Source organism: Tripterygium wilfordii, chromosome 12, assembly GCF_013401445.1.
Source record: "Tripterygium wilfordii isolate XIE 37 chromosome 12, ASM1340144v1, whole genome shotgun sequence".
Classification (NCBI taxonomy): domain Eukaryota; kingdom Viridiplantae; phylum Streptophyta; class Magnoliopsida; order Celastrales; family Celastraceae; genus Tripterygium; species Tripterygium wilfordii.
The window spans coordinates 927,746-950,808 of NC_052243.1; the positions used below are offsets into that span (position 1 = coordinate 927,746).

The following is a 23,063-nucleotide window of genomic DNA, read 5'->3' on the forward strand; positions in this document are numbered from 1 at the left end:
GCTTCAAATTTCTTGAAAACTCTGATGATTAGAGATTTTCATTGATGTTTCAATACACAACATAATAGCACAAACATTTGGCATTTATCGCTAGACCGTGTAAGGAGAATGAACAAAGAAATGACACAGAAACGATATCAAACAATGATAGAACCTTTATCAAACACTTTGTGTGCTTGAAGCTTGAAAGAGATAGTCAGCTGTAATACACCAAAGCACCATGAAAACAGCTGTTAACAGCAAAAAATCAAGAGGACCCGTAACAATTTCCATGGAAACCTAACCTGTCAACAAAGTAGCAGTACACGAAACAAACACCACGCACACAATGCTTGAAGAAAACAAAACAGAGGCACTAAAAATCCAAGAAAAAAAGCACAAACAATTACTAATCAAGGACAAGAAGAAAACCTGTCTCCTATGGATAGATGATCTACTGTAGTCGAAGAAAACCTCTCTCCTCTGGTAGATGATCTACTGTAGTCTGGTCTAACGGACGGGGATCACTTTCGAAGCGAACAGAGCCCATCTCTTTTCGCCCAGAAAGAAACAATTTCTTCGACCCTAGACGTCGGAATATCAGTCACGTGACATGCACAGGCTCCCAATCTAACATTGACTCAACTGGGCTGAATTATGTCACTTGGGCCTTACATATAGTTGACTGGGCTGGCCTGATTAGCCAATGCTTTCTTCTCCTCCGCAGCAAGTCTTTAATCAAACACGAGTGATCTGACATTTGATTTGCTAATCAATTTCCATTATTCAAAAGAAGACTATTTTCTTTTTCTTTTTTCTTTTTCTTTTTTGTTTGTGTGTGGCAAACAAAGAGACAAGAAACACCAACTACAAACCACACCATGCCAGACCAAACAATGATCCGGGGGATCACACCCACTATACAACCAATATTGCAATTCTGGAAGGGTGACTGAGAATGCTACCTGAAAGTCTCAAGGTAGCGGCCCATTTGGCGAAGGCATCCGCCTAGACAGTTTGATGTCTGCTAATCTTTGAAATAGACTAGCTCTTAAGCTTGTCTAGCTGATTGCGATTCCCTTCTATGAGATTTTCAATAGAAGACTATTAGCGTAGGAGACATTTGGTTGGCATTTGGAGGATCAGAATCACTCATTCCCATGTTTAGTTGATTTTGGGATAGTGGAATCTCAAACTCATTTAATTTTCTATTCTTAACACGGAGAATAACCAAGCTTATCAAAATGGTGAGAAATGAGAATTGCTTTTCTCTACTAGGGATAATGGGTTTTAGAAGTGATAAGAATCCCAATAAAAAACATCACAATCATCTCAGTCAATAGTGGAGTGTCACTGACTACTTCAATCATCAGGTTTTGTGGACCCCTATACTTACATCAATCAAGGGACAAGATCCACTACTGAAATGATTGAGATGTTTTTTATTGGGATCCCTAACATTTTTGAATGGGTTTTAATATGCAAATGACTATTTTATTCTTATAATGATATTATTTTTATTTTTTAGAAATGATAATATGTAAATTGTGCTAATAAAATTATCACACTCATACGAAGTCTTTATTTTATATCAAATAGGTCATACTCACCTCACACTTGTTCATTTATGTAATAAGCCCAAAGGGGAACACAAACATTGAGAGAGGAAGTTTAGGAAAATTTATTCTCTCTTTCGTACTGTTTTGTTTTATTTTTCGAAAAACAGAAAATACATTTCCATTTTAGAAAACACGAAGAACAAGAAATCACTTGAAATCTTAAAATAAGAGAGAAGAAGACGTTTTCTAGAGGAATTTCTCTCTCCCTATTTATTCAAACATATGCATATGTTTTATTCGATCTCTCTTGATTATGGTTGTCCAACGACACAAACCCATTGACCCACGAAGAGGTTGTCACAATTGATATTTGGGTTGATAGCGCTCAATGCTGGTACGCTCTCTTTCAAGTATTTCCCCGCAATTGCATAGCATGTGTCTCCATTTTCTACCCCATACACCACCAGACACGTCGGCTTTTTTGCTGTTGCACCTGAGAGAGGGATAAGAATAAGTAAGTATAGGGATGAAAGATACGAGATTTTACCCAATCCACTTGTAAGGTATTGTCTCTTGAGACTTAAGATTTGCACGTTTTTTTAAGTTGGATGATTTGTAAACCACATGATTGACTCTCACCTAATTGATGTAAGACATTTTGTATTTCTAACCCCACCGAGTGCTTCTACACCAACTATAGCACATTCTTCAATATATATTTTAACACAGAGCAGAGAAATCAACTAGAGCAATAATTAATCACAACTTAGTGCCGATGACAACAAAAGAGAGCAACAATAGCAGGTTGAAGCTGAGAAACACAATCTGGTTGTTAGCCCTGCCCATTTTTATACCAAAATGTCCATTGGAGAGATGAATAGATCGTGATTACAAACTTAGGCCAACTGGTTTTGGTTTTCTCTGATTCTGCTTTATTGTGAGCCTGCATATGCTAATTCAAGGGGGTATTACTTAACTGGATTAATGTGATAAACATGCATCAAATTCATACAAAATTAATGTATTGGTGTCAGTGATTGGACAAAAGCTAGCAAAAACATGAGTCGAACGGTATCTCTGTCGTTTGACATGTACAGACAAGCATAGGTTTTGGATGCATGCATTCCTTCCCTTTTGGCTTAAATGATTCTCAACCTCTAACCCACCAGCTTAAACATGAATTAATGGGTAAACCCAAAAAAATGGGCCGGAACGTGTTAAAGTCTAATTAGTTAAACCAAAACCCGGCCCAGAAAACAATTTTAAGCTAAATTTTAGCTCAAGCCCAGCCCAAGGGCAAAATATAATTTCTAGGACGGACACATTCCAGTCCAAACCCAGACACCACATCGTTAGAGACTCAGAGGTTCCGTTACAAATAAAAAGCCCAGGCCCAAGATCGCGTGGCTGTTTTCTACTTTATTAGTGTGATCTCTCACAGAGAGAGCGACATTGATCGAACAGGTGGAATGCATGGCATCTGCGCATTCTTTTAAGCTTCACCGTGCGCTTTGTCATGATCGATACGACAAAAATCTGTTCGCGGTAGGCCGTGGCGTCTCAAGCATACCGGACAGATCGCACGATGTCTTGTTTTGTTTCTCTTTAGCTCTTTGGTATTCATCTCTGAAACTTGAAGACACCTAGCCTCTATTGTCCATATGATGTGTAAGAAAGCAAGCCAAGGTAGCCATGCACAATGAAGAATGGCCGGATTTTCCTTACACACATACACCTGAGGTGTCACTCCGCCACTTTCCATTCTTTTCTATAAATACCCACCACCATTGTCTTCCCAATTCACTTCAATTCAAACATAATATTAATACCCGCCATGGCTAAGACTACTTCCTTGCTCTCTCTTTCCCTATGCTTTCTTGTTTTCTTCACCGGCTGCCTAGCTCGCCAGCAATGGCAGCAAACCCAGAATCAGTGCCAACTTGACAGGATCGAAGCACTCGAACCCAACAATCGCATTGACTGCGAGGCCGGAAGAATTGAGTCCTGGGACCCTAGCCATGACCAATTCCAGTGTGCTGGTGTCGCCGTAGTTCGCCGGAGGATTGATCCCAATGGCCTTCTATTGCCTCACTACAGCAACTCTCCTCAACTCATATACATAATCAAAGGTAATAATTACTACACCTTAATATGATTTTCCATTGTAGCATTCCAGTTTGTTGATTTGATTATTGGTTTTAATTTGTTAGGTAGAGGAATTAACGGGGCCGTCCTGTCCGGCTGCCCTGAAACATTCCAAGATTCACAAGGATCGTCCCAACAAAAACAAGGCAGCCGTAGATTCCAAGACCAGCACCAGAAGATTCAGCACTTCCGTCAAGGAGATATCTTTTTCGTTCCTGCTGGAATTCCTTACTGGGCCTACAACAATGGCAACGAGGAGGTTATCTCTGTCACTCTCGTTGACACCAGCAACAATGCGAACCAGCTAGATCTCCACCCAAGAGTAAGAACCCTAGCTACAATCATTATATTACTCTTATGAAATTAGATTGTCTCCAATCTGAATTTGTTTGATTGATGTTACAGAAATTCCACTTAGCTGGTAACCCAGAACAAGAATTCGAGCCACAAGAGGAGCAGAGGAGAAGCGGCGAGAAAGGCCGGAACCATGCCCGCGGACAGCAAGGACGTGAACAGAGATCTTGTAACAACGTTTTCTGCGGCTTCGATTCACGTATTCTGGCTGAGGCCTTTAACGTGGACCAGAAGCTAATTGAGAGGATTCAGAACGAGAAAGACGACAGAGGCCAAATCGTGAATGTTAAAGGCGGTGAGCTCCAGGTGGTCAGGCCACCAAGCTTGCAAGACGAGAGATCTGAACAAGAAGAGAGTCGGAGAAGGTATGGAAGTGATAACGGAATTGAAGAGACTATGTGCTCCTGGAGGTTGAGGGAGAACCTCGGAGATCCCTCACGCGCAGACATCTACTCTCCAGAAGCCGGTCGCATCAGCACCGTTAACAGCTTCAACCTCCCCATTCTCCGGTGGTACCAACTCAGCGCCGAGTACGGCGTTCTCAAAAATGTAAATCTGTACACGAAAATTCAAAACTCGATTTCAGATTTCAAATTTCGATTTTCCCGCTACCTTAACCTAAATTTGTTGATTGTATTGTGCAGAATGCTTTGTTGGTGCCTCACTATAACTTGAACGCACACAGCATAGTCTACGCGACCAGTGGCCGAGCAAGGATTCAGATAGTGGACAATTACGGGCAGACCGTGTTCGACGGAGAGCTCAATGAGGGACAGGTCTTGACAGTGCCGCAGAACTTCGCGATCGTTAAACGAGCAGAGAGCCAGAGATTCGAATGGATTGCCTTCAAGACTAACGACAACGCCATGATCACCACTCTCGCTGGGAAGACATCGGCCATCAGAGGAATTCCAGCGGATGTTTTGGCCAACGCATTCCAGATCTCACCGGAGGAAGCTTCGAGGCTCAAGTTCAACAGGAAAGAGAGTACTGTGTCTCAGGGCCGTGGTTCCCCTGGAAAGAGGGCTGATGCCTGAGAGATTGACACGCGGAGCAGGACTGTAGTTAATTTCCCCATTGTCGTTTTTTTCCTTTGCCTTTTGTTGCAGGTGGAGGCTTATGGGGAAGAGAATAAAAGGGGACCTTAGACGGTGCCGTTTAATGTAAGTGAAGAGTATGGTACTTAATAAAGACTATGTACGTGGACCTCATTATAAATGAGAAGTAATGAAATAATATAATTAGTGAGTTTTTGGGAGCAACAACAGTTTTCAGGTCTCCTTTAATATACTGTCCCTCACTTTCTCTCCATCCTAATACCTTCAATCGATCAATAAACCCATTTGATGGCTTCGACAAAGCTGACAGATGGAGCGGTGGGGGCTCACAGTGGAGGAACGACGGCGGAAAATTTCAACCAAAGCAAATTCGTCGATTTGGAGATGACTGATAAGCCGAGCTTCTCCATGGACATTGTTGTCATTTTACATATCAAACATAATTCCATTCCATCCTGAATTTGCAATTCTGTGGTTGGAGGCCCAGAGGTTAAATTTCTGACATATCAAACATAATTCCATTCCATCCTGAATTTGCAATTCTGTGGTTGGAGGCCCAGAGGTTAAATTTCAGGTAGGAACGATGTAACAGAATTCATCGTTCCATTCCGATATGAAAACCTTAACAAAACAAAAAGAACATGCTTTGTCCATAAATGGAGCGAATGGTGCAACCAAACATATTGTTGGTGTATTTGTGTTCATGGTGCATGATTTGAATTCTGCTATACATTAGTGTTCATGTATTTGTGCTCATAGTGCCGGATTCGAATTCTGCGATATATTTGTGAGTGTGTTGTTGTTACATGTGTGTGATTAGTTTAGCTAAATCCTACCTTCATTTTTTATGGGCCGCATGAAACACAATACATTACAAAAGCCCATAAGAACATAATGGGCAGCATGAATCACACTACTTTACAAAAGTCAAAAGCCCATAAGGACATAATGGGCCGCATGAAGCACACTACTTTACAAAAGCCCATAAGAGCATAATGAGCAGCATTAAACACTCCACTAAAAAGCCCATAATAACTTAATGGGCTGCAGGAAACCCACTCCGATATAAAGCCCATACACATAAAAATATCAAATTGATGGGAATGGATTAAACCTAGGTACAGGGACACAGACTAAAGAATTGGCCCTTGGAAGGGTCAGTCCAGGTCCTTCTTCCATGTCAACAAAACCATTCTCTCCATCACTAACCTTCCAGTCGAAGCACTGGATCATTGCAGCAAGCGTGGTCGGAACAAATTGCAGTGCAAGTGAAGCTCCAGGACAGCTTCTTCTTCCAGCCCCAAATGGCAACATATGAAAATGTTGTCCTCTTACATCCAACATGTTACTTTTCCCAATCCATTCTTGACCCATAAACCTCTCTGGCTTGAACTCAAGTGGGTCTTTCCAATAATTTGGGTCTCTACCAAGAGACCAAACATTGACAAAGACTCTGGTCTTTGCTGGGATATTATAGTCACCGATTGTGCAATCTTCGCTGGATTCTCTCACTATTAATGGCCCAGTTGGGTGGAGCCTTAGTACTTCCTTTACAATGGCTTGGAGATATGGAAGGTTAGGTATGTCTGATTCCTCAACTATTCTGCTTTCCCCGACAATTGAATTGATCTCTATTCTTGCTTTCTCCATCACTTGTGGGTGGTTTATGAGCTCTGCGAGTCCCCACTCTACTGTAATTGAAGATGTGTCTGTTCCTGCTCCGAATATGTTCTGCAAAATGTCATAGTTAAATAAAGTTATAAGTTCTTTAATGTCTTATCACGATTCTTGTGAAAAATGGTAGATGCGGAGTATTTTCAGCGTTAATGCCTCATTTTGCAGGGTTATAATAGAAAACTAACCATTTGAACTAAAACACATAAAAGTGTGTGTGGCTCTTTTTTAAACATTAGCGTTCTGACATTCTCTTACTTAACCAATGTGAGACTTGCTTGTGTGAATTGATTTTGTGTTGTTGTACATGTTTTATGATAAATAAGCTTACCATAATGAAAGCCTTGACATTTTCTCTGGTCAATCTGATCTCTGCACTCTCATCTTCATATATATCCAGTAATATATCAAGCAAGTCCTTGACAACATCACCTCTATCCTTCACGTCCTTCTTCCTTTCCTCTTCATGTTCTTTGATGACCCTCTCAATCATAGCATCGTATTTGTCACGAGCTTCCTTGAGTCTTTTCCCAAAGCCCTGCAAATCTATATGCTTACAGAACCAAAATGAATCCGAGAAATTAAACTTTGCGCCAAGCTCATTCAATTCTTTAACCATCTTCCGCACCTCATCAGCGTCACTTTCCATATCAGAACACCTCGTTCTCAATAACATGCTTGATATTATGTTATTTGTCAACCTCATAAGCTCACCTCCAACATTGACTGCCTCACCTGTTGCTGCTTTCTTCAGTAAGAAGTTCAAGAACCGATTAATTTCTCGACGCCTAATTGGAAGGAATTGCTCTAGTGTTCGAGTACCGAGAAGTTCAGTCATGCATAATTTCTTCATGAACTTCCAATAAGGTCCATATGGAATGGTGGCAAAATCAGCTGAACCATATGTAAGGTAGTCGAGGTTTGCTACTTTGGGGCGACTCATGAAATTAGATTCATGGGTTTTGAGAATTTCTTTTGCTAATTCAGGGGATGAAGCAAGGAGAGAAGGTTTTGACCCTATGAAGAAGTAAATTAAGGGTCCATATTTCAATGATAGCTTGTGAAATGCTTGGTGAGGAATAGGACCAAGATGGTGCATATGCCCAATAATTGGCAGGCTTGTTGGGCTTGGTGGTAGGCGAGTCTTGTGCCGGTTTCTGGCAATTAATTGGACTAAGATAATGGATGCTAAAAAGGCGATAACTGGTATAGTGAATTCTTGTATATCAGCCATGTTTGATTGTTTGGAGAATGGTTTCATGGAGAAGCATATATATAAGGAGTTAGGGTCTTCTGTTACTAAAATAAATCAAATTGGGTTTGGTGTGAGGGACCTCAAATAATGTCATTATTACCCCTTAACATGACCTCAAATAGAGATCTTCATTTCCAGATACAATCTGTTTGAATTATTGGTTAGTTCGTCCATTTCTCCCAATACATGTTATCATGGCCTTTTTATAGTCTATGATTCATTGAATAAAAACTATAATCCAAGAAGAGGACATGCATTAATTTGCAATTTATTAAAAGCAAATTTATTTGCAAGTTGTGATTGAAGTAGACCAAATGGCTTAATCAAGTGAGTGATATTGGACAAAAGCATTGGGATTTCCTTAATTCACTAATCTAATGCATCATTGTATGATTTATATATAGATCAGTTCACCTCTGCATATATCATATGATCGTAATGGTTGATGTTTCCTAGATCCTAGTCCATGTGGTCCGCAGTAGCAACCTATTATATTGTGAATGTTGCATCCTGCTTGTCTTTAAAATATTATTTAATTATTTGCATTATAATTTTAAAATAATGAACTATGAGTCATTACAGTGGTCCTTTACTGAATTTATAATTGTATATTGACATTGTTTTAAAATTTTAATTCAGGTCGCACATAGCAGCATTTTGTCTTTACTGAGAAACTCTTGTGAGGTTGGTATTTCCCAATTGAGTTGACTCATTCAGTACAATCAATGAAGATTAATGTATGATTTTATTTGGTGTTTGCGTAACAATATTACATAGTTTAGCTGAACTTGAAAAAAACTATGAGCAGCACTTAACTTGCAGTATTTTAGGTAATTACATGAGGAAAGACATTTATACTTACAGAGAGCACACCCAGGAAATACATTCCATAGGCACACTACAGAGAACAGTTTGCCTCTGGTGAGTGAGATAGGGAGACATGGGTTGTGGTATTGTTTCTATGATTTGATCACTGTGGTCAGGGATTCATGTTTATTTACATTCAACTATTTCGTCCCCAAATTCACTAACTCTTCTCTGAACTCCCTCCCAATCATGCCCTGTTTAGAGTCGGAAAGAAACAAGCCAGAACAAACATGAAAGAATTCCCTATAATAACTATAGGGATACGAAAAAAAAAGTGCTTTTTTTTTGTAATTCCTACCATGCAATTGGAGCTTATCGGCAGAAAAGAATCGATTTAGATAGTCCTTTGTGGCTCCGATGGCAATTAGATCAACGCATTATTGCTTCAAGAGAAGCTATGTACAAAATTGAACAATCTTATAAGCCATTATTTGTTTTCCACTCAAGATAAATGAAAGTGATTCAAGCAAATTAGTATCACTCCTTGATGAAAATATACATTGGCAGTGTTGGTTTGGCTTTATATCTATAGAAAACCCTTTTCTTCTTGAAACTTGCATTGTCAATGGTTACGACAATCTTTCCTGGTTCATTTATGTAAAATGAGTTCCGAATACTCTCGCCCATTTTCTTCTCTTTATCATTTTGGAAGTGCACCGTGTATGATCCTTCATCGTCCGGCACAAATACTTCCTTGTATGACACATCCCATCCAACCAGTGTCACATCCCAAACCATTGTTATTCCAACCTAACAAAGAATCATATCAACTGAATAAACTTTGAATTGGTTTAGTTTATTTGTTGTTGTTGGTAATGCAGAAAGCAGTTTAAGTTATGGACGTGTGAAGTACCTCAGTGACAGGAATTTGGATACACCCTGCTGAACTTTTTCTGATGATAAGCTCAGAAGCTTTGTCCTCAGGAAAAAAGTCCTCATCATTTTCTCTCTTCAGACCACCATATTCAACAGGAAGGTTCTCCGGGGATATGTACCTTAATCAAATTTAAGCAAAATCAGATCGAAAAGGCTGAAGACACAGGTATGGAAAACGATGCAATGCTGAAAATGATGTTAGTGATTAGAGCTCTCACTTGAGAAGGGTCTTTGTAACCTTTGATGGCCTAGCAAACACAAATTTGCTGTTAGCTCTTTGAGTTATGAGTCGTGAAGTTAGCGTGTGGCTCGCGTAGTACCAGAATGGAACATTTATCAGTATCTGCAAGATCAATCATTAAAATAATTCATAGCTCATAATAAACATGTAGTTCCAAACACAGATTTTATAGCACCACTGATTAGTACTTACATTCTTGTGAATGAGTTCAGGATAGTTATCTTGAAGCACAATCAGGGCTTTCTTGCTAATGGACCGTAGCTCCTTCATGCCTGGACCTGGTGAGTTCTTCAAATCCGTTATCTGAACAATGGAGTCTGGTCCTCCAGCTTTGAAATTGAGTTTCTTGATACCCAATTCCATGAATTGGACTCTCAGTCTCAAGAACCTCTCACATTTCTCTTCTGTCCCAAACAGTTTCTTGTACAACTTCTTGTCCTTGAGAGCACCATATATGTTGTAATACAATGGGTGGCCTTGTCTGTCTTGAGTATCCATGAACATCACCTTTTCAATATCAGGATCCAAATCCTCTTCAAGAATTGAATCCGTATTGTATTCCTTCCGCCATTCTAGGGTCTTTCGAAGCATTTCAAATGCCTCATGGACCTTAAAATCTTTTGCTTTCAAGAATTTCAAGAGAAGAATATCTGTGCCTTCATGGCATTTACTTGGCAACAATGGCACACCCCAGAGGGTTATCTCTTTGAGTTGATCCCTCAATTTTGATTTTTCTTTTGTGGACAGATTCTTGCAGGGTTTTCCCAGAAGATAATTCCCCAGAATGGAATCCTCAACCCTGCACCTGAATTCCAACAAGGCCTTCTTCTTCTTCCTCTTCATCTCAACAGAAGAAGCAAGGACTACATCTTCTTGACTGGTTGGTTCAATATGTAATTCTTGTTGGGTTTGTTGAGCTATATGGGTGTTGTTTTCTTTCTCATTAGTTTCTTGGCTTTTGTCCTGGACCATTTCCATGTCATGGATCCTCTCATCTACATTGGCTGTTTGACTCTTCTCAATCTTCCCTTCCATTGTTAATCTCCTCAGAGTTCCGGCATCCAGAGAGAAGGGTTCGCCAGAATCTGAATCCGGCGAGCACTCCGATGCAAGAGGGAGGAGAAAGAGAGTCAGATTTTCATTCTACTTTCTATGGAAAACAGATAATACTTCCTCCAAGAAGAATTGGCTTTCGAATACCAACCGTTAACTAACTACTACTTTTTTTAGGGTCTGCAATCCTGGCAGCGTACAAAGGTATGGTAAAGAGTATGACCATTTGTAGATTAAAGACGGTTGGCAGATGGAATTCTGAAGTTTGGTAAGCTTAAACATACTTGTAAGGATGTTGAGAATATTCCATACCCCCACAAATGTATAACGGGCGTAGGAGGGAGGACATGAGCCTCAAGTAGATTGGCAAGGAAGTGAGTTGCCAATTGCTGGTTGGTTGGTTGAGATGGTGAACTTTATTGTGATAATTCAGTTGAAAATCGTGAGTTCAGGACCTATAAGTGTTTCTATTAACGTAATTTGTAAGATGAACCCTTGTTTAGCCTGACATATGCGAATGCCGTCCTTTGTTATCTTTTGACAGTTTGCAAAATGCAAAATGAATCATTCATCAGTTCAATGTGTGCGAATACAATTGAAAGATGAACATTTGCTCTGCACAGTATATTCGAATTACGTCTTACGTTATCATCTTACAATTTGGAAGACCAACCCTTACTCAACTTAGTGTGTACGAATATCTCCTTACATTTTCTTCCCGCATTGGTCTTTGATCCAGGACTCAACTAGTCCATATTCATGCATATGGGACTATTATTGATTAAATGTATCAAAGCTGAACAAAAACAACAAAAAGAAACGTACAATCCAACTAATTAGTTGATAGACAATGAGAGAAGGCTTAGAAGTGCACATATGGGCCAATTACATACTCCTTCAAAACAGGCCAACTTGCGCAACCTGGTCTACACTGCGTTTACCACTGCTGGATTCATTACCGAGCTTGCCACTGCTAGATTCAGTAGTGTCACCTCCTAAGGAATTTTCTACCTTTGCCTTATCGTGGAATTCGACCACCTTGGTTTCATTTCGATTTCCAGAGTCTACGAGGGAGCTGCTGCTGGATTCAGTAGTATCACCTCCCAAGGAATTTTCTACCTTTGCCTTATCATGGAACTCGACCACCTTGGTTTCGTTTCGACTTCCAGAGTCTACAATGGAGTTGGCTTCAGGGTTATCAGAGTTTTCAGAATGTTGTCCTCCAGATTTTAGAGCTTTTTCGAGTTCCTCATATCTCCTGACGACTTGCGGAAGCTCCTCGTGAAGATTTAGGGCCTCAAAGAGCATGGCCTCATCATCAGTGGTTGTTTCTACAATCGTTTGGACAACCGGTTGCGACTCCTTACACTTCTCTAGTAAGCTCAATGTCAGATCCTCCTGCAACCACGCAATAACTCTCATTGTTTTTCCAATAATCTTTTTTCTATTTATTTAGATGAAAAAGATTCCTCCTCAATTAGACTTGACATTCCTTTATGCTAACAGCTTCAGGAAAAGAATAAATATTTCCCAGACTCAAATAAAACCATGATTTACAACTACTGTAAGGATAATATGTAACCACATGTCCAGACGTGCCACGAGTAAGTGCATGTTGGGTGCATGAATGGAATGGTAATACGGAACTACAATTAACATCTAATTACCTTTAAGGGCACTGGCTCTGCCTCAGTGTTCAAAATGCTAGAAAGCAGTTCAAGGCTGTTACGAGCTACTACAAGAAGCTCCTTCTTCTCTTCAATTGAAAACATCCCATAGTTGTAGGGAAGGCCGGTACCATCTACACCATGTAATCCTCCCTGAGGAACAGGATAATTTTCAGGAGTCAGAGGTTGTTGATGAATATATGACTCCAAGGAATATGGCACATCGGGTGAATTCCCATCTTCTGTTGGAGGAGGCGGCACACTTCTTGTTCTCAAGTTCTGTCATAACAACAAAAGGGGGATGGGAAAATAAAAATGGTGTCAATGTCCCATCAAACCGCGTTTTATGAAAGCCAGAACATGCTGAATAAGTCAAACTGAAAGGCAATGTGGACAATTGCATATGAAAACTGAACAAGAACATGAGAGCAATATTACTTCAAGCATGTTCCCAATCTAGCAAAATTTCTCTCTCCAAAAGAGAGAAATAACCTAAAACGGAAAAGATTATATCGTAGGCTAAAATGTAGGCATACGAGAGAAAATATTCAATATAAGCAAGAAAGTAATGAGCTTTTGTGGAAACCCAGATTAAGCTAATTCAGTGGTATACTGGTATATGAGGTTCCAGAGAATAGGACAAGTACAGTATGTCCATAACCTACTAAGTCTCAGGTTGGATGACTGTATATGAAATGGTAGGAAACAGGCATAAGAGGCTATAAGAAAATCTATGTAATTATGAAGTTTAGTCTTTTATTTTCCTCCATTTTTCTAAACCAGTGGAGAGAAAACACAATTGATCACAGAAGGAAAGCAGGAAAGATACCAATTTTCCTCATCCTCTTCCAATTTCGCTCTTTCCCCTCCCATATTCAACACTCCAGCAATAAATAATTCCTGTTCCCCTCTGTTTCACTCTATCTCCACTTCCCACAAATTCCCTCATCATGGTGTGAGTACAAAACCACCCAATGCTCTCCTAGTGCACAACAAGTTGTCCAGAAAACAGCACAATATTACCAGACTTGTCTTCCAAAGGAAAATATAATGTCCAAAAACAGATAAATAATGTCGCTGCTCCAAAAAAAATAACGTAGATTATAAGAACATTAACTGACAGAAGAAATAAGCAGAGAGGCTCACCATATAAGTTTGTTGAAACACCGGCATATACGCAAGATCCTCACTCTCTCCCCAAGCTCTAATCAACTGCAAAGCCCTATCTCTGTTTTCAGGATCAGTCTGCGGATTATCAACCATCCTAACCATCTCATCCAACACCTTCTCAGATGCCACCTCTGAGAAAACCTTCTCACAGTTCATAGCACAAGCCTCCAGTAAATCTAGACTCAGTTTCTGACTCACAGGACTCTTGCCCGAAATCTTCTTCTTTATGGCCCTAACAATCTCAGACCCTGAAAACTCTTCGCTATTGATCAAAGCACATATCCTCAAATTCATGCCCCAGTTGGGCTCCCCTAATGTCTCCAAGGTGGCCTCGTCCACCATCTTCGACTCGGGTGTTGGAGTCTGCAGCATCTCCTTGAATTTACCGCTAACCAATCGACCCATTTGGGCCCCGCCAGTCTTCAGTCTCTCTCCCAATTGACCCAATTTCAACCTCTCCATGCTGATCAAAAAAGCAAAGACAAGGTAAAATTTCCTAAACTCGAAGTACACAAACCAGATTACAAATTTGAAAATTACCCAACCATAAATTAACGTGATATGTAACTCACTCTACCGTCGTTCGTCGTTCAGTTAATTTTTCGTTTCTCAGTAACCAAAAATAGAGAGAACCATGTAAGAAAGTATAATTCGGGAAAAAAGTTTAAGATTATGAAAAGCCCGAGCTCCACTACTACCTGGGAAAATATGGACCTGATAGCTTGTGCGGAAATGAAAAAGGAAGGAATCGCGATCAGTGTTGTCGTTCGTTCTGTTGAGTTTCTTTGCGTTTGAATCGGCCTGGCCGTTCAGACTGCGTCAGTCGGTGAGCTGCGATAATGAAGAGAAGTGCAGAGAGAGACTAGTCAGATCCAGAGAGACGCGTGGCTTCTTTTCCAGGGCTCGCGGGTTCGGTGGTCCCGGTTACCAGACACCAGTGGCTGTCAGTCTGTCACTGTCTTCTTTTCTGAACTAACGTGACAACACACAAATTTCGAAGGGACAGTTCACAGTTGGAAGTTCTTTGTTTTTCGGCTTTTGGGATAGCCCACTAAGCTGATTGAAATGGACTAAGCCCAAATTGCTTAAAAGGCCCAATATAATGTACCTGTGGATCATGCAGTCGGCAAGCCAAAATTGCTTACGAGGCCCAATATCATGTACAGGTGGATCATGCAGTCGGCAATGCGAATTGAAAATGCAAATTTGGGAATGCTACGGCGCAAAATTTTCCGTATTCCAACCCGACCCACAAAATGCATTAAGAGCGGACCGGGTTTGAACTTTGAAGGGCAACTAGCCTACTAGGGAATCACGCCCGTTTGCTGTAATTCAGGTAGCCCGAGCTGCGAACCAGGATTTATAGACCGAACTAGTTATTGGGTTCTCGCAGAGGTTGCACGAAGAACTGAAAATTGAAATATCAAATGGTTTAAGGGAGAGTAATCTTAGGGCAGAAGGGTTTAGGAGAGAGGTAATGCTTTGAAAGGTTGAGGTGCAAATTGTGAATCAGCTGCCATGGTTTCCCTTTCGACTTTGTGCCGATACCTGCGCTACAAAATCGAATACTCCGTCGAAGTTAGCATGAAGGTTCTTCTTATCCACTTCTGCTGTGGTTCTTAGATTGTTTTTTCTCATCTGAATGTTTTGAGTTCCAGATTGGTAATTGATTTGCATTGATGGGATTTTCAGAACTGTAACCTTTTTTTTGGGTTATATTTCGATTATTGTTTGCTTGTGTTAGGTGCTTTGATTCTCTGGAATTTCTGAGCATGAAAGAACGGTTTTTTTTTTCATATGGAAGAAGGATTAGGTGCCTTGATGTAAGGGTAGGAATAGACTTGGTGGGAATAGAGTAACATGTGCCGGCCAAATTGGAAAAAAAGCGCGACATTTTGATTAGACAAGTATCTAAGATTGGGCATCTAATATTAGGTGAATGAATGATCGTTCAAAGTAATAGGAGGAAATATGCAGTTTTTTTTTTATCGCAAACTTTTCTGGAATTCGAAAGTAGGAACTTTTGTCATTCCTATTGTTGATATGTGTAAGTATCTTATATGCTTCTTGGTGAATTCATTAAGATGTAGAACAAAGAAGCATTGCATTTAACAGAAAATATTAAGTGAATATGATTCAACGGTTGTTGATGCATATATTCCAGTCTGTTAGTTGTTGACATATTGCAGCTAATCCATGCATTTGGGGTACCTTCTTGGTGCTTCTTAATGAGATTTATCTCATTTTTAAAAGAAAAGGCTAGTTCTGCTGACATCTTATTGAACCACTAGTAATAGCTCTATGAATCTGTGGCCTTTTGCATGCTGTCCAATGATAGTGTACTAATTGACAACTTTGTTATTGTTAATACAACAGTTTGCCACGATTAGGTAACTCTACGTTTTGACTCTATTCTAGAGAGAACCAATGTCATACAAGAAGCCTGAAACAAGTGCAGTAGTTTCCATATCCATATTGCTTGGAATTTGATGTGTGATCAGTCTTTTCATTACATAGTTTGATGGTATCAAAGGGTTAAGGACCTTAAGGTTATGACCCTTATTCCTCCCTGTGATGCGGCTCAATATAATCCTTTGTTGTTGTGTTGGACTGTTTTGGTTTAAGATAGTAAAACAGTGGAAACTTTCAGTTAGCTGCATGTCTTGACTAGTTGGATGATTGTTGTAATTTGTAAATATATGTTTTCCCTCCTCTTGCCCTTGCTCACTCAAAAGTCTCTGGCCCACAGTTATGCATGTCTACACAAACAACCAAAGCTACACATTCTTCTTATTTTTCTAGTTTTTGCTTTCATAATTAGGATGCGCTGCGATATGGCCACTAATTGCTGTATGTTCATGACTATGTTGCAGGCGCTTAACTGATGATTTAGTTATGATTTTATATTTGCTTCTGCATATATGCAAGCGTACCTGTATATACTTTCTTTCACAAGTTTCTTTCTAATAATATTGAACTATTTTTTAAGAAAAAGGAAACCAATGAGTATTTTTCTGAAATAACGTTTTATCTGATGTAGGGCTATCGGAGAGGTCAAATCAGTGACATAGAAGTTGGTGATGCGATTTGGAAAAATATATTCCAAGGAAAGTTGACGTTTATGACTTGGAATAAAGGAGAGGAAATGACCCCTGCAATAGCAGCACAGGGAGAAACTCTTCTCGTCCGGAAATTACCTGCTGCAAATCCAACGTAATATGAATTCTCTCTTTTCGATTGAACACCCTTGGTTCTGTTTCCTGGAATTTAAAAAGAAACTTTTGATAATCAATTTCTACTTAACTGCTTGTGTTTCAAATAATAGTAGAAGTTATCAATCATTTTTTCCTCTTATCTACTCCGGGTTGGCCGATCAGATCTTCCTAGATAATTGTTCTATCATAAATTTTCCTATTGTTATCTATATACTCATTATCTCAGCCAATATCTGTATGTTGGGAAAAACGTGTTCTTTCTTCTTCTTTTTCTTTTTTTTTTAATCATATCTCAATACAGGCTATTCAGTGCTGCGATTGAATTATTTTTTCTGCATTCTGTTCAAATTTTGAATTTGTTACTTAATTACTGTACACGGACTTTGTTTAAGTTGTTTAGATATATTTTGGTGGTTAATTCCATGGAGCATTTGTGCTGAGCAATTAAAACTATGTTGGTTAGATTTCTTCCCGACCAATTTCCCTGATGAGATCATCTTTGTCCATGGACTCTTTTTCTATAAGTTTTATCTACAAGTTAAGAGCTGAAGAGAACAAGTTCTTTGTCGAATAGTATTCATCGCTAGAAAATCCTATTTCTGAGGACTTGGGATCATTTTGAATCTCACAAAGTCGTAGTTTAATCATTGATATTTCACCTTTGGAACTTTTCTTTTGCTGATCTTTTCTGTGGAGACTATGAAACTTCATTGTCTCTGGATTGAATTCTTTTTCCCCTCGACAGGCATGTTTTCATTGGAGATTTAGTGGTTTTGAAGGACCCTGAAAAGTCAAATAATTATCTTGTCAGAAGATTAGCTGCTACTGAAGGATATGAAATGGCTTCTACTGATGAAAAAGACGAACCTTTTGTTCTTGACAAGGATGAGTGTTGGGTATTGGCTGACAATGACAAGCTGAAGCCCAAGGTATCCTCATTTTTGTGTTTTGAATACATGATCAATAAACTGTGACATGATTCTATTGTCTTTGCCTTCCCCACATATTGACATGATTCTATTGTCTTTGCCTTCCCCACATATTTCTCACTGGTAAGTGTACAGTTACAATGAGAGTGAAATTTACATTTTACCAAATAATGTGTGCCCATTTTGCTTCATCAACCTTGGTACAATTTTGACATACCTGAAGCAACAATAAGATGCAGTTTACTTTTAGTCAAGATTTAATCTGTTTACTGATGTTATGCCGCCAAATGACATTCATTACTTTCAGAAACAGCTCATTGATTTATTTGTTGGGAAGTTATCTTGGGCGTTTTAGTTATAATCCATTTATAAATCTCCCAAATAAGCAAGGTACCCGCCTCAGTACAGAACAGAAATTTTACTTTCCTGGCCTATTATCAACGATGTATTTGAAAAAAGGAGTAGTTCTTTAATGCACTGACGGATTTGACAATCCTTTCTGTGAGGTTTTATTTGATATATTAATGGTTTAACTTGTATTGAATATAAAAGCTTCACAAAGAAAAAAAAATGTTTTGCTTGCCTTTGGTGTTTCTTTTGTATACCAATTTTTGGCTTTAGTTACACCATGAAGAAGAAAAGGTAGAATACATAAATGTACGGAGAAAGAAAAGAAATGCTTACTGATCCTGATTTACCTTCTCTTTTTTTGCCTATGTTCTGGATGACAGGAAGCCTATGACAGTCGATTATTTGGTCCAGTTTCTATGTCAAGCATAATCGGCAGAGTTATATATTGTCTAAGAACAGCGGTCGATCATGGTCCTATCCAAAACAGGTGAGGCTGCTCCATTTGACACTAAATAAAACAAATTTCCGCCTTTTGGATGCTAATGATGCTTGAAAATTTTGCATTCCCTTGAGCAGTCCTTTCGGCATGCAAAAGGATTCCCCAATATTGGAAGTGGAACTGGATGTTGATGAGATGGCGAGAAAGGGCAAAACTGAAACATAATCATGTACTGCCCCGGCCAATTTGGCATTTGAATGTACCATGTTCCTTTTGGGATGCCAATATCATTTGAGATTCAATGGGAAAAATAAAAGATGAGATCTTTCCGTTCATCTGATTTGAAGAGTTGGTGCATCAGTTGGCTAGGTCTGTGGCAATGAATCAGGCTAATGTGGTCTTTCTTCTGACTAAGGTGATAGCATGCAGCTGAGCGAAGTTTGAACTAATACATCATTGCTTTGGAACTGTTATGTTTTCTTACGTGCTCATTCTGCCTACGAAAATCGTAGTGTGTAGTGATATCTTAGAGAGATATCTACTTTAGTATTACCTTAATCTTTGCTATATTTACCCGGTGATAGCCTGCAGTAGAAGTTACTGCAGTGATTGCGTGGACTCCTCACTGGACATCCTTGAAAACTACAAGAACCGCAGTGATTTCTACTACAAGAACCGGAGGATGGGGCTCATAATAGTTTTCAATCCTCACAATTAGGGGTGGGTTAATATGGCCATATGGGTTTAGGGCTCCTCATTGTCATTCGAGATCGCGAAGGCACATATTGACTATTGAGAATTCAAGATTTTTTACATTTGTTTGGGCCCAAACATTCTTAAAATCTGCTTGTCTTAACACAAAGCCTGGAATCGGGCCCGATGATAAGGCAGGTTCAGATCCTCCTGTTCTGTAAGGCTTTCGAAAGGCCCAATGGGCCAAGTTGGGCTGAATGGTAAGGCCATTTCAGATCAGTAATCATAACATTTAATACCCAAAAAACCCTTTTTAAGTGATTTTTACGAATAAAATTTAGAGGAAAGGAGAAAAATGCGAAACCGCCATTAAACTAAAGACTCCCAGGGTTTTAAGCTATGTCGCACGCAGTTCATCTCATCGCTAAGAGCATACCAGGTGCGTTCTACTTTCTTCAGTCTTCGACTTCCTTCGATGTCTTATCCTTCTTCTCTACGCTGCGTTTGGTTCTCGATAAACTGTTGGAAAGAGAAGCAGGGACACACATATTTGCTTTTGATTTCTGACTATTTATGCGTGAATGTTGTTTAATTTGGAAATGGTATCGAATTAGACGTTTTTCTTCAACAGCCCTAGGTATTTAGGCGCGCTCTTCAATCTTTTTACTGTATAGCTGAGCTTTGCCCACCAACTGTTTGACAAAATGAGTTTTGAATTTTGCGGCCTCACACAGATGTGTTTGGAGCACTCTTGAATTGTTAAATGTTAGCTTGAAATTCCAGACCTCACCTGAGTATTAAGTTATTCTATTTTCACTTCTGGGATCCTTATCTTTGGCAATTTATGAGTAGAATTTCCGATGCTTACCTTTAATTTTTTTTTTCCCTCCCGCAGCTGTTTTTTGGTTGATAGGTTAATTGGTTCTGGAATTATGTGTTGCTTGCTTCTTCTTTTTTATTATTAGAGAATGGGTTTCAAGAGTTGCTTCTTGAATTTGACCCATTATTTTTTTCCTTCTTTTGTATACTGAGTCATGCAGTTCTGTCTTGAGATAAGTTCTCTCATTTTACTTCTATGATCTATGAGGTTTGAATTATGTTACTTCGGGTACATATTGATGATGTCTTTTCAACCGCTAGCATGCATAAATGAGGTTTCTTCGACTGAATGTATTGTAACCCTTCACTTCATCTTGTTAATTCTGAGTCTTCATCAACTCCTTTTGATTCTGTGAGAAAGCGTTGAATCGCAGTTAAATATAATTAAAGCTTCACCTTTTCTTTCTGCCATGGCTAGGGCCTTGGTTTAACATAATATACCACCACTTTCCCAATTATGATTCGTGTATCATAATTCATACAGGCTTTTAGATAGAGTTATAATTGCATGCTTAAACTCGCTAATGTAGGTTTAATGGTCCTTTGGTGTGATTACTCCGAGATGTGAATGTCATGGTTTATGACTGGCCCTTGGAGGGCAGAAGCAAACATATTGTATTATTTCCGCATTTACTCAAGTGTTGTAAGTCTGAGAGATATCTTTTGTGGATGAGATTTACGTAATATGGTTTAAGGTTGAGATTGTTGATTTAAAGGACATTGTCTATATCATGTATAATCTACTTTCTATTCAATGAACTTTTTATCCCACTTCATTTTAACTTTGATATAATTATTTTCTAGCTCGTGTAAAATGCTCGAGTCAACTGCTATTTGATCATTTCAATTCCTTAAGGAAAGAACCCAATGATAGTTTGGTCATGCAGTAGTTTCTTACAAAAGATATTGAATGAGATTTTGGCAACCTAGGAGCTTTTATTGAAAGTGCTCTGCGCCTCTGCCATCTCATATTGTGTTTTTTCATTCATTAACATTATAAATTTTTGCTCCTATAGGTTATGGACCATCAGATGGGAAATGCCTTCCTTGTTTGGGAGTATCGGGGAGAGTAGTTTCCTTGTCTTCTTGCACTTTTCGGGCCAACAATATAGACCATTCACAGGTGAAAAATCGACCTCTGAAATGTGCTTCTAGGGGAGCATCATTTGTGTGCACGGCTAGGAGAAACCCAGATTTCTCGAGGCCAAACAAAGGTGGATACTCTCGAAACAGAAACAGGCAAAACGAAGAGAGAGACAGGGACAGCTTTGGGAACGTTGATGAATCTGAGCTGTTATCTTCAAGGAATGGGCCACTACTTACCCTTTCCAATAACTCAAAGTACCAAGCCACTGCAGTCCCAGGACCGAGAGAGAAGGAGATTGTTGAGCTATTCAGGAAGGTCCAGACACAGCTCCGGGAAAGAGCCGCGGTAAAGGAAGAGAAGAAGATTGAAGCCATTCAAAGTAAAGGTAAAGAGAGTGAAACTGTTAACTCGCTTCTGAAGCTTCTGAGGAAACACTCGGGCGAGCAAGCTAAGAGAAAAGGCAGAAGTGGCAGCAGTGAAGACTTCAATTTGGATCAGCCAGAACAAAGTGCATACAATGAAGACAAAAGCAGAAGTTTCTTTAGTTCTACTGGCAAAATCGAAAGTGAGGCACCAAAATCCAATGCCGTTTCTCCAACTAGGCCACAATCGATTTTCCGGCGCAAGTCTCCAGTCCCTCAAGTGAAATACGAGTCCATTTATCCCAGCGAGGACACCCTCAATTCTACATCACAAGCCATGGACTTGAAAAGAGATCTGTTTGAGATACAGCCTGAACCTATATACGACCCTGAATCAGAGCCAGAACCAGAGATAGAAACTGAGCCTGAGTCCAGGTCTGTTTTTCCGGACGGGGATGTGTTTGATAAGTTAGCAGAGGATGAGTTGGATGTTGATGATGCTGACGATGATGAGGATGAGGAGAAACAAGACCCGAAAGATTTGAGTGCGCTGAAATTACTTGAACTTAGGGCACTTGCAAAGTCTCGTGGTATAAAAGGGTATTCAAAGATGAAGAAAGGTGACTTGTTGGAGCTGCTAAGCTGAATCTCTGTCTGATGTGCAGGATAAGTTTTGGGAGAGAGTTCATTTAGAGATATTTCTTATTGTTTTTGAATAGTTCATTTTCTTTAGTATCTGTTTAGGCATTGTATACTTGTTTAGGCTTCAAACCGTTGCTAAGACATGATGGCTGCGGATTATCAGAGATCATTTCAACGTAGCCTTGACCAAATTTTGCCGTCTTGAGACACTAGCTGTTTGTTTGATTGAGGATCTGCTGTTTTCATTATTCAAGATGCTTCTGGATTTGTGATGTTTTCTTTATTTGCTGGTGAAATCAAGACTGAACTGCAGTATTATGAGGCTCATTGCACTGTTAGGCTCACGCACACGTTAAGTCAAAGCTCAGCTCGTGATCACAATAATGCAACGTTGCAAAAACATTATCTTTGAGCAGTGCAAATGGTGCTCATCGCCCAAAACCATCCGAGCCCAATTAAATATCTACTTCAACCATCTGTGCGGGCACAACCTATATAAATTATCTGCGTTGAAAATTTCCAGAATTCCCCGAGTTGGTTCTCCTAGACTCCTTCGTTGTTTGATGAG

The 23,063-nt window shown here is 39.5% G+C and overlaps 6 protein-coding genes across 8 annotated transcripts; 3 read left to right on the plus strand and 3 right to left on the minus strand.

Moving 5' to 3' along the window:
* The first annotated feature begins 3,142 nt into the window (after positions 1 to 3,142).
* LOC120011462 (11S globulin seed storage protein 1-like) lies at positions 3,143 to 5,212 on the plus strand. The gene is made up of 4 exons (XM_038862582.1): positions 3,143 to 3,667; positions 3,749 to 4,005; positions 4,089 to 4,586; positions 4,682 to 5,212. The coding sequence occupies exons 1-4, from the start codon at positions 3,373 to 3,375 to the stop codon at positions 5,072 to 5,074; spliced, it is 1,443 nt and encodes a 480-aa protein (XP_038718510.1). The 5' UTR covers positions 3,143 to 3,372; the 3' UTR covers positions 5,075 to 5,212.
* Positions 5,213 to 6,089: 877 nt separating this feature from the next.
* On the minus strand, positions 6,090 to 8,609 carry LOC120011356 (3,9-dihydroxypterocarpan 6A-monooxygenase-like). Its single transcript, XM_038862454.1, has 2 exons — positions 7,101 to 8,609; positions 6,090 to 6,826 (listed from the first exon to the last, which is right to left on the minus strand). Exons 1-2 carry the CDS (start codon positions 8,028 to 8,030, stop codon positions 6,185 to 6,187), a joined length of 1,572 nt encoding a protein of 523 aa, XP_038718382.1. The 5' UTR covers positions 8,031 to 8,609; the 3' UTR covers positions 6,090 to 6,184.
* Positions 8,610 to 9,169: 560 nt separating this feature from the next.
* Positions 9,170 to 11,043, minus strand: LOC120011206 (patellin-4-like). The gene is made up of 4 exons (XM_038862270.1): positions 10,201 to 11,043; positions 9,986 to 10,110; positions 9,745 to 9,886; positions 9,170 to 9,641 (listed from the first exon to the last, which is right to left on the minus strand). Exons 1-4 carry the CDS (start codon positions 11,041 to 11,043, stop codon positions 9,369 to 9,371), a joined length of 1,383 nt encoding a protein of 460 aa, XP_038718198.1. The 3' UTR covers positions 9,170 to 9,368.
* Positions 11,044 to 11,799: 756 nt separating this feature from the next.
* Positions 11,800 to 14,889, minus strand: LOC120011357 (TOM1-like protein 2). Of its 3 annotated transcripts, none has more exons than XM_038862456.1 (4): positions 14,594 to 14,889; positions 13,875 to 14,361; positions 12,729 to 13,007; positions 11,800 to 12,459 (listed from the first exon to the last, which is right to left on the minus strand). In XM_038862456.1, exons 2-4 carry the CDS (start codon positions 14,358 to 14,360, stop codon positions 11,959 to 11,961), a joined length of 1,266 nt encoding a protein of 421 aa, XP_038718384.1. In that variant the 5' UTR covers position 14,361; positions 14,594 to 14,889; the 3' UTR covers positions 11,800 to 11,958. The 3 variants fall into 3 exon arrangements, with proteins under 3 accessions (XP_038718384.1, XP_038718383.1, XP_038718385.1); XM_038862455.1 differs by having other exon boundaries at positions 14,597 to 14,887; XM_038862457.1 differs by lacking the exon at positions 14,594 to 14,889 and adding an exon at positions 14,471 to 14,586.
* A 304-nt stretch (positions 14,890 to 15,193) lies between these two features.
* LOC120011359 lies at positions 15,194 to 19,390 on the plus strand. The gene is made up of 5 exons (XM_038862459.1): positions 15,194 to 15,488; positions 16,939 to 17,111; positions 17,859 to 18,042; positions 18,774 to 18,880; positions 18,970 to 19,390. The coding sequence occupies exons 1-5, from the start codon at positions 15,417 to 15,419 to the stop codon at positions 19,055 to 19,057; spliced, it is 624 nt and encodes a 207-aa protein (XP_038718387.1). The 5' UTR covers positions 15,194 to 15,416; the 3' UTR covers positions 19,058 to 19,390.
* A 427-nt stretch (positions 19,391 to 19,817) lies between these two features.
* LOC120011358 (rho-N domain-containing protein 1, chloroplastic-like) lies at positions 19,818 to 22,762 on the plus strand. The gene is made up of 2 exons (XM_038862458.1): positions 19,818 to 19,964; positions 21,421 to 22,762. Exons 1-2 carry the CDS (start codon positions 19,925 to 19,927, stop codon positions 22,497 to 22,499), a joined length of 1,119 nt encoding a protein of 372 aa, XP_038718386.1. The 5' UTR covers positions 19,818 to 19,924; the 3' UTR covers positions 22,500 to 22,762.
* The last annotated feature ends 301 nt before the right edge of the window (positions 22,763 to 23,063 follow it).

Excerpts from the sequence above, each read along its gene's own strand:
- LOC120011462 (XM_038862582.1), top strand. The coding sequence starts at position 3,373 with ATGGCTAAGACTACTTCCTTGCTCTCTCTTTCCCTATGCTTTCTTGTT. Across the intron at positions 3,668-3,748 it reads ACTCATATACATAATCAAAG|GTAGAGGAATTAACGGGGCC; the intron begins GTAATAATTACT and ends TTAATTTGTTAG. Across the intron at positions 4,587-4,681 it reads AGTACGGCGTTCTCAAAAAT|AATGCTTTGTTGGTGCCTCA; the intron begins GTAAATCTGTAC and ends TGTATTGTGCAG.
- LOC120011356 (XM_038862454.1), bottom strand. The coding sequence starts at position 8,030 with ATGAAACCATTCTCCAAACAATCAAACATGGCTGATATACAAGAATTC. Across the intron at positions 6,827-7,100 it reads ATGTCAAGGCTTTCATTATG|AACATATTCGGAGCAGGAAC; the intron begins GTAAGCTTATTT and ends GACATTTTGCAG.
- LOC120011206 (XM_038862270.1), bottom strand. The coding sequence starts at position 11,043 with ATGGAAGGGAAGATTGAGAAGAGTCAAACAGCCAATGTAGATGAGAGG. Across the intron at positions 10,111-10,200 it reads CTGAACTCATTCACAAGAAT|ATACTGATAAATGTTCCATT; the intron begins GTAAGTACTAAT and ends TTGATCTTGCAG. Across the intron at positions 9,642-9,744 it reads TCCAAATTCCTGTCACTGAG|GTTGGAATAACAATGGTTTG; the intron begins GTACTTCACACG and ends ATTCTTTGTTAG.
- LOC120011357 (XM_038862456.1), bottom strand. The coding sequence starts at position 14,360 with ATGGAGAGGTTGAAATTGGGTCAATTGGGAGAGAGACTGAAGACTGGC. Across the intron at positions 13,008-13,874 it reads TGTTTCAACAAACTTATATG|AACTTGAGAACAAGAAGTGT; the intron begins GTGAGCCTCTCT and ends TTGTTATGACAG. Across the intron at positions 12,460-12,728 it reads CAGAGCCAGTGCCCTTAAAG|GAGGATCTGACATTGAGCTT; the intron begins GTAATTAGATGT and ends GCGTGGTTGCAG.
- LOC120011359 (XM_038862459.1), top strand. The coding sequence starts at position 15,417 with ATGGTTTCCCTTTCGACTTTGTGCCGATACCTGCGCTACAAAATCGAA. Across the intron at positions 15,489-16,938 it reads CCGTCGAAGTTAGCATGAAG|GGCTATCGGAGAGGTCAAAT; the intron begins GTTCTTCTTATC and ends TATCTGATGTAG. Across the intron at positions 18,881-18,969 it reads CATGGTCCTATCCAAAACAG|TCCTTTCGGCATGCAAAAGG; the intron begins GTGAGGCTGCTC and ends TCCCTTGAGCAG.
- LOC120011358 (XM_038862458.1), top strand. The coding sequence starts at position 19,925 with ATGTCGCACGCAGTTCATCTCATCGCTAAGAGCATACCAG. Across the intron at positions 19,965-21,420 it reads CATCGCTAAGAGCATACCAG|GTTATGGACCATCAGATGGG; the intron begins GTGCGTTCTACT and ends TTGCTCCTATAG.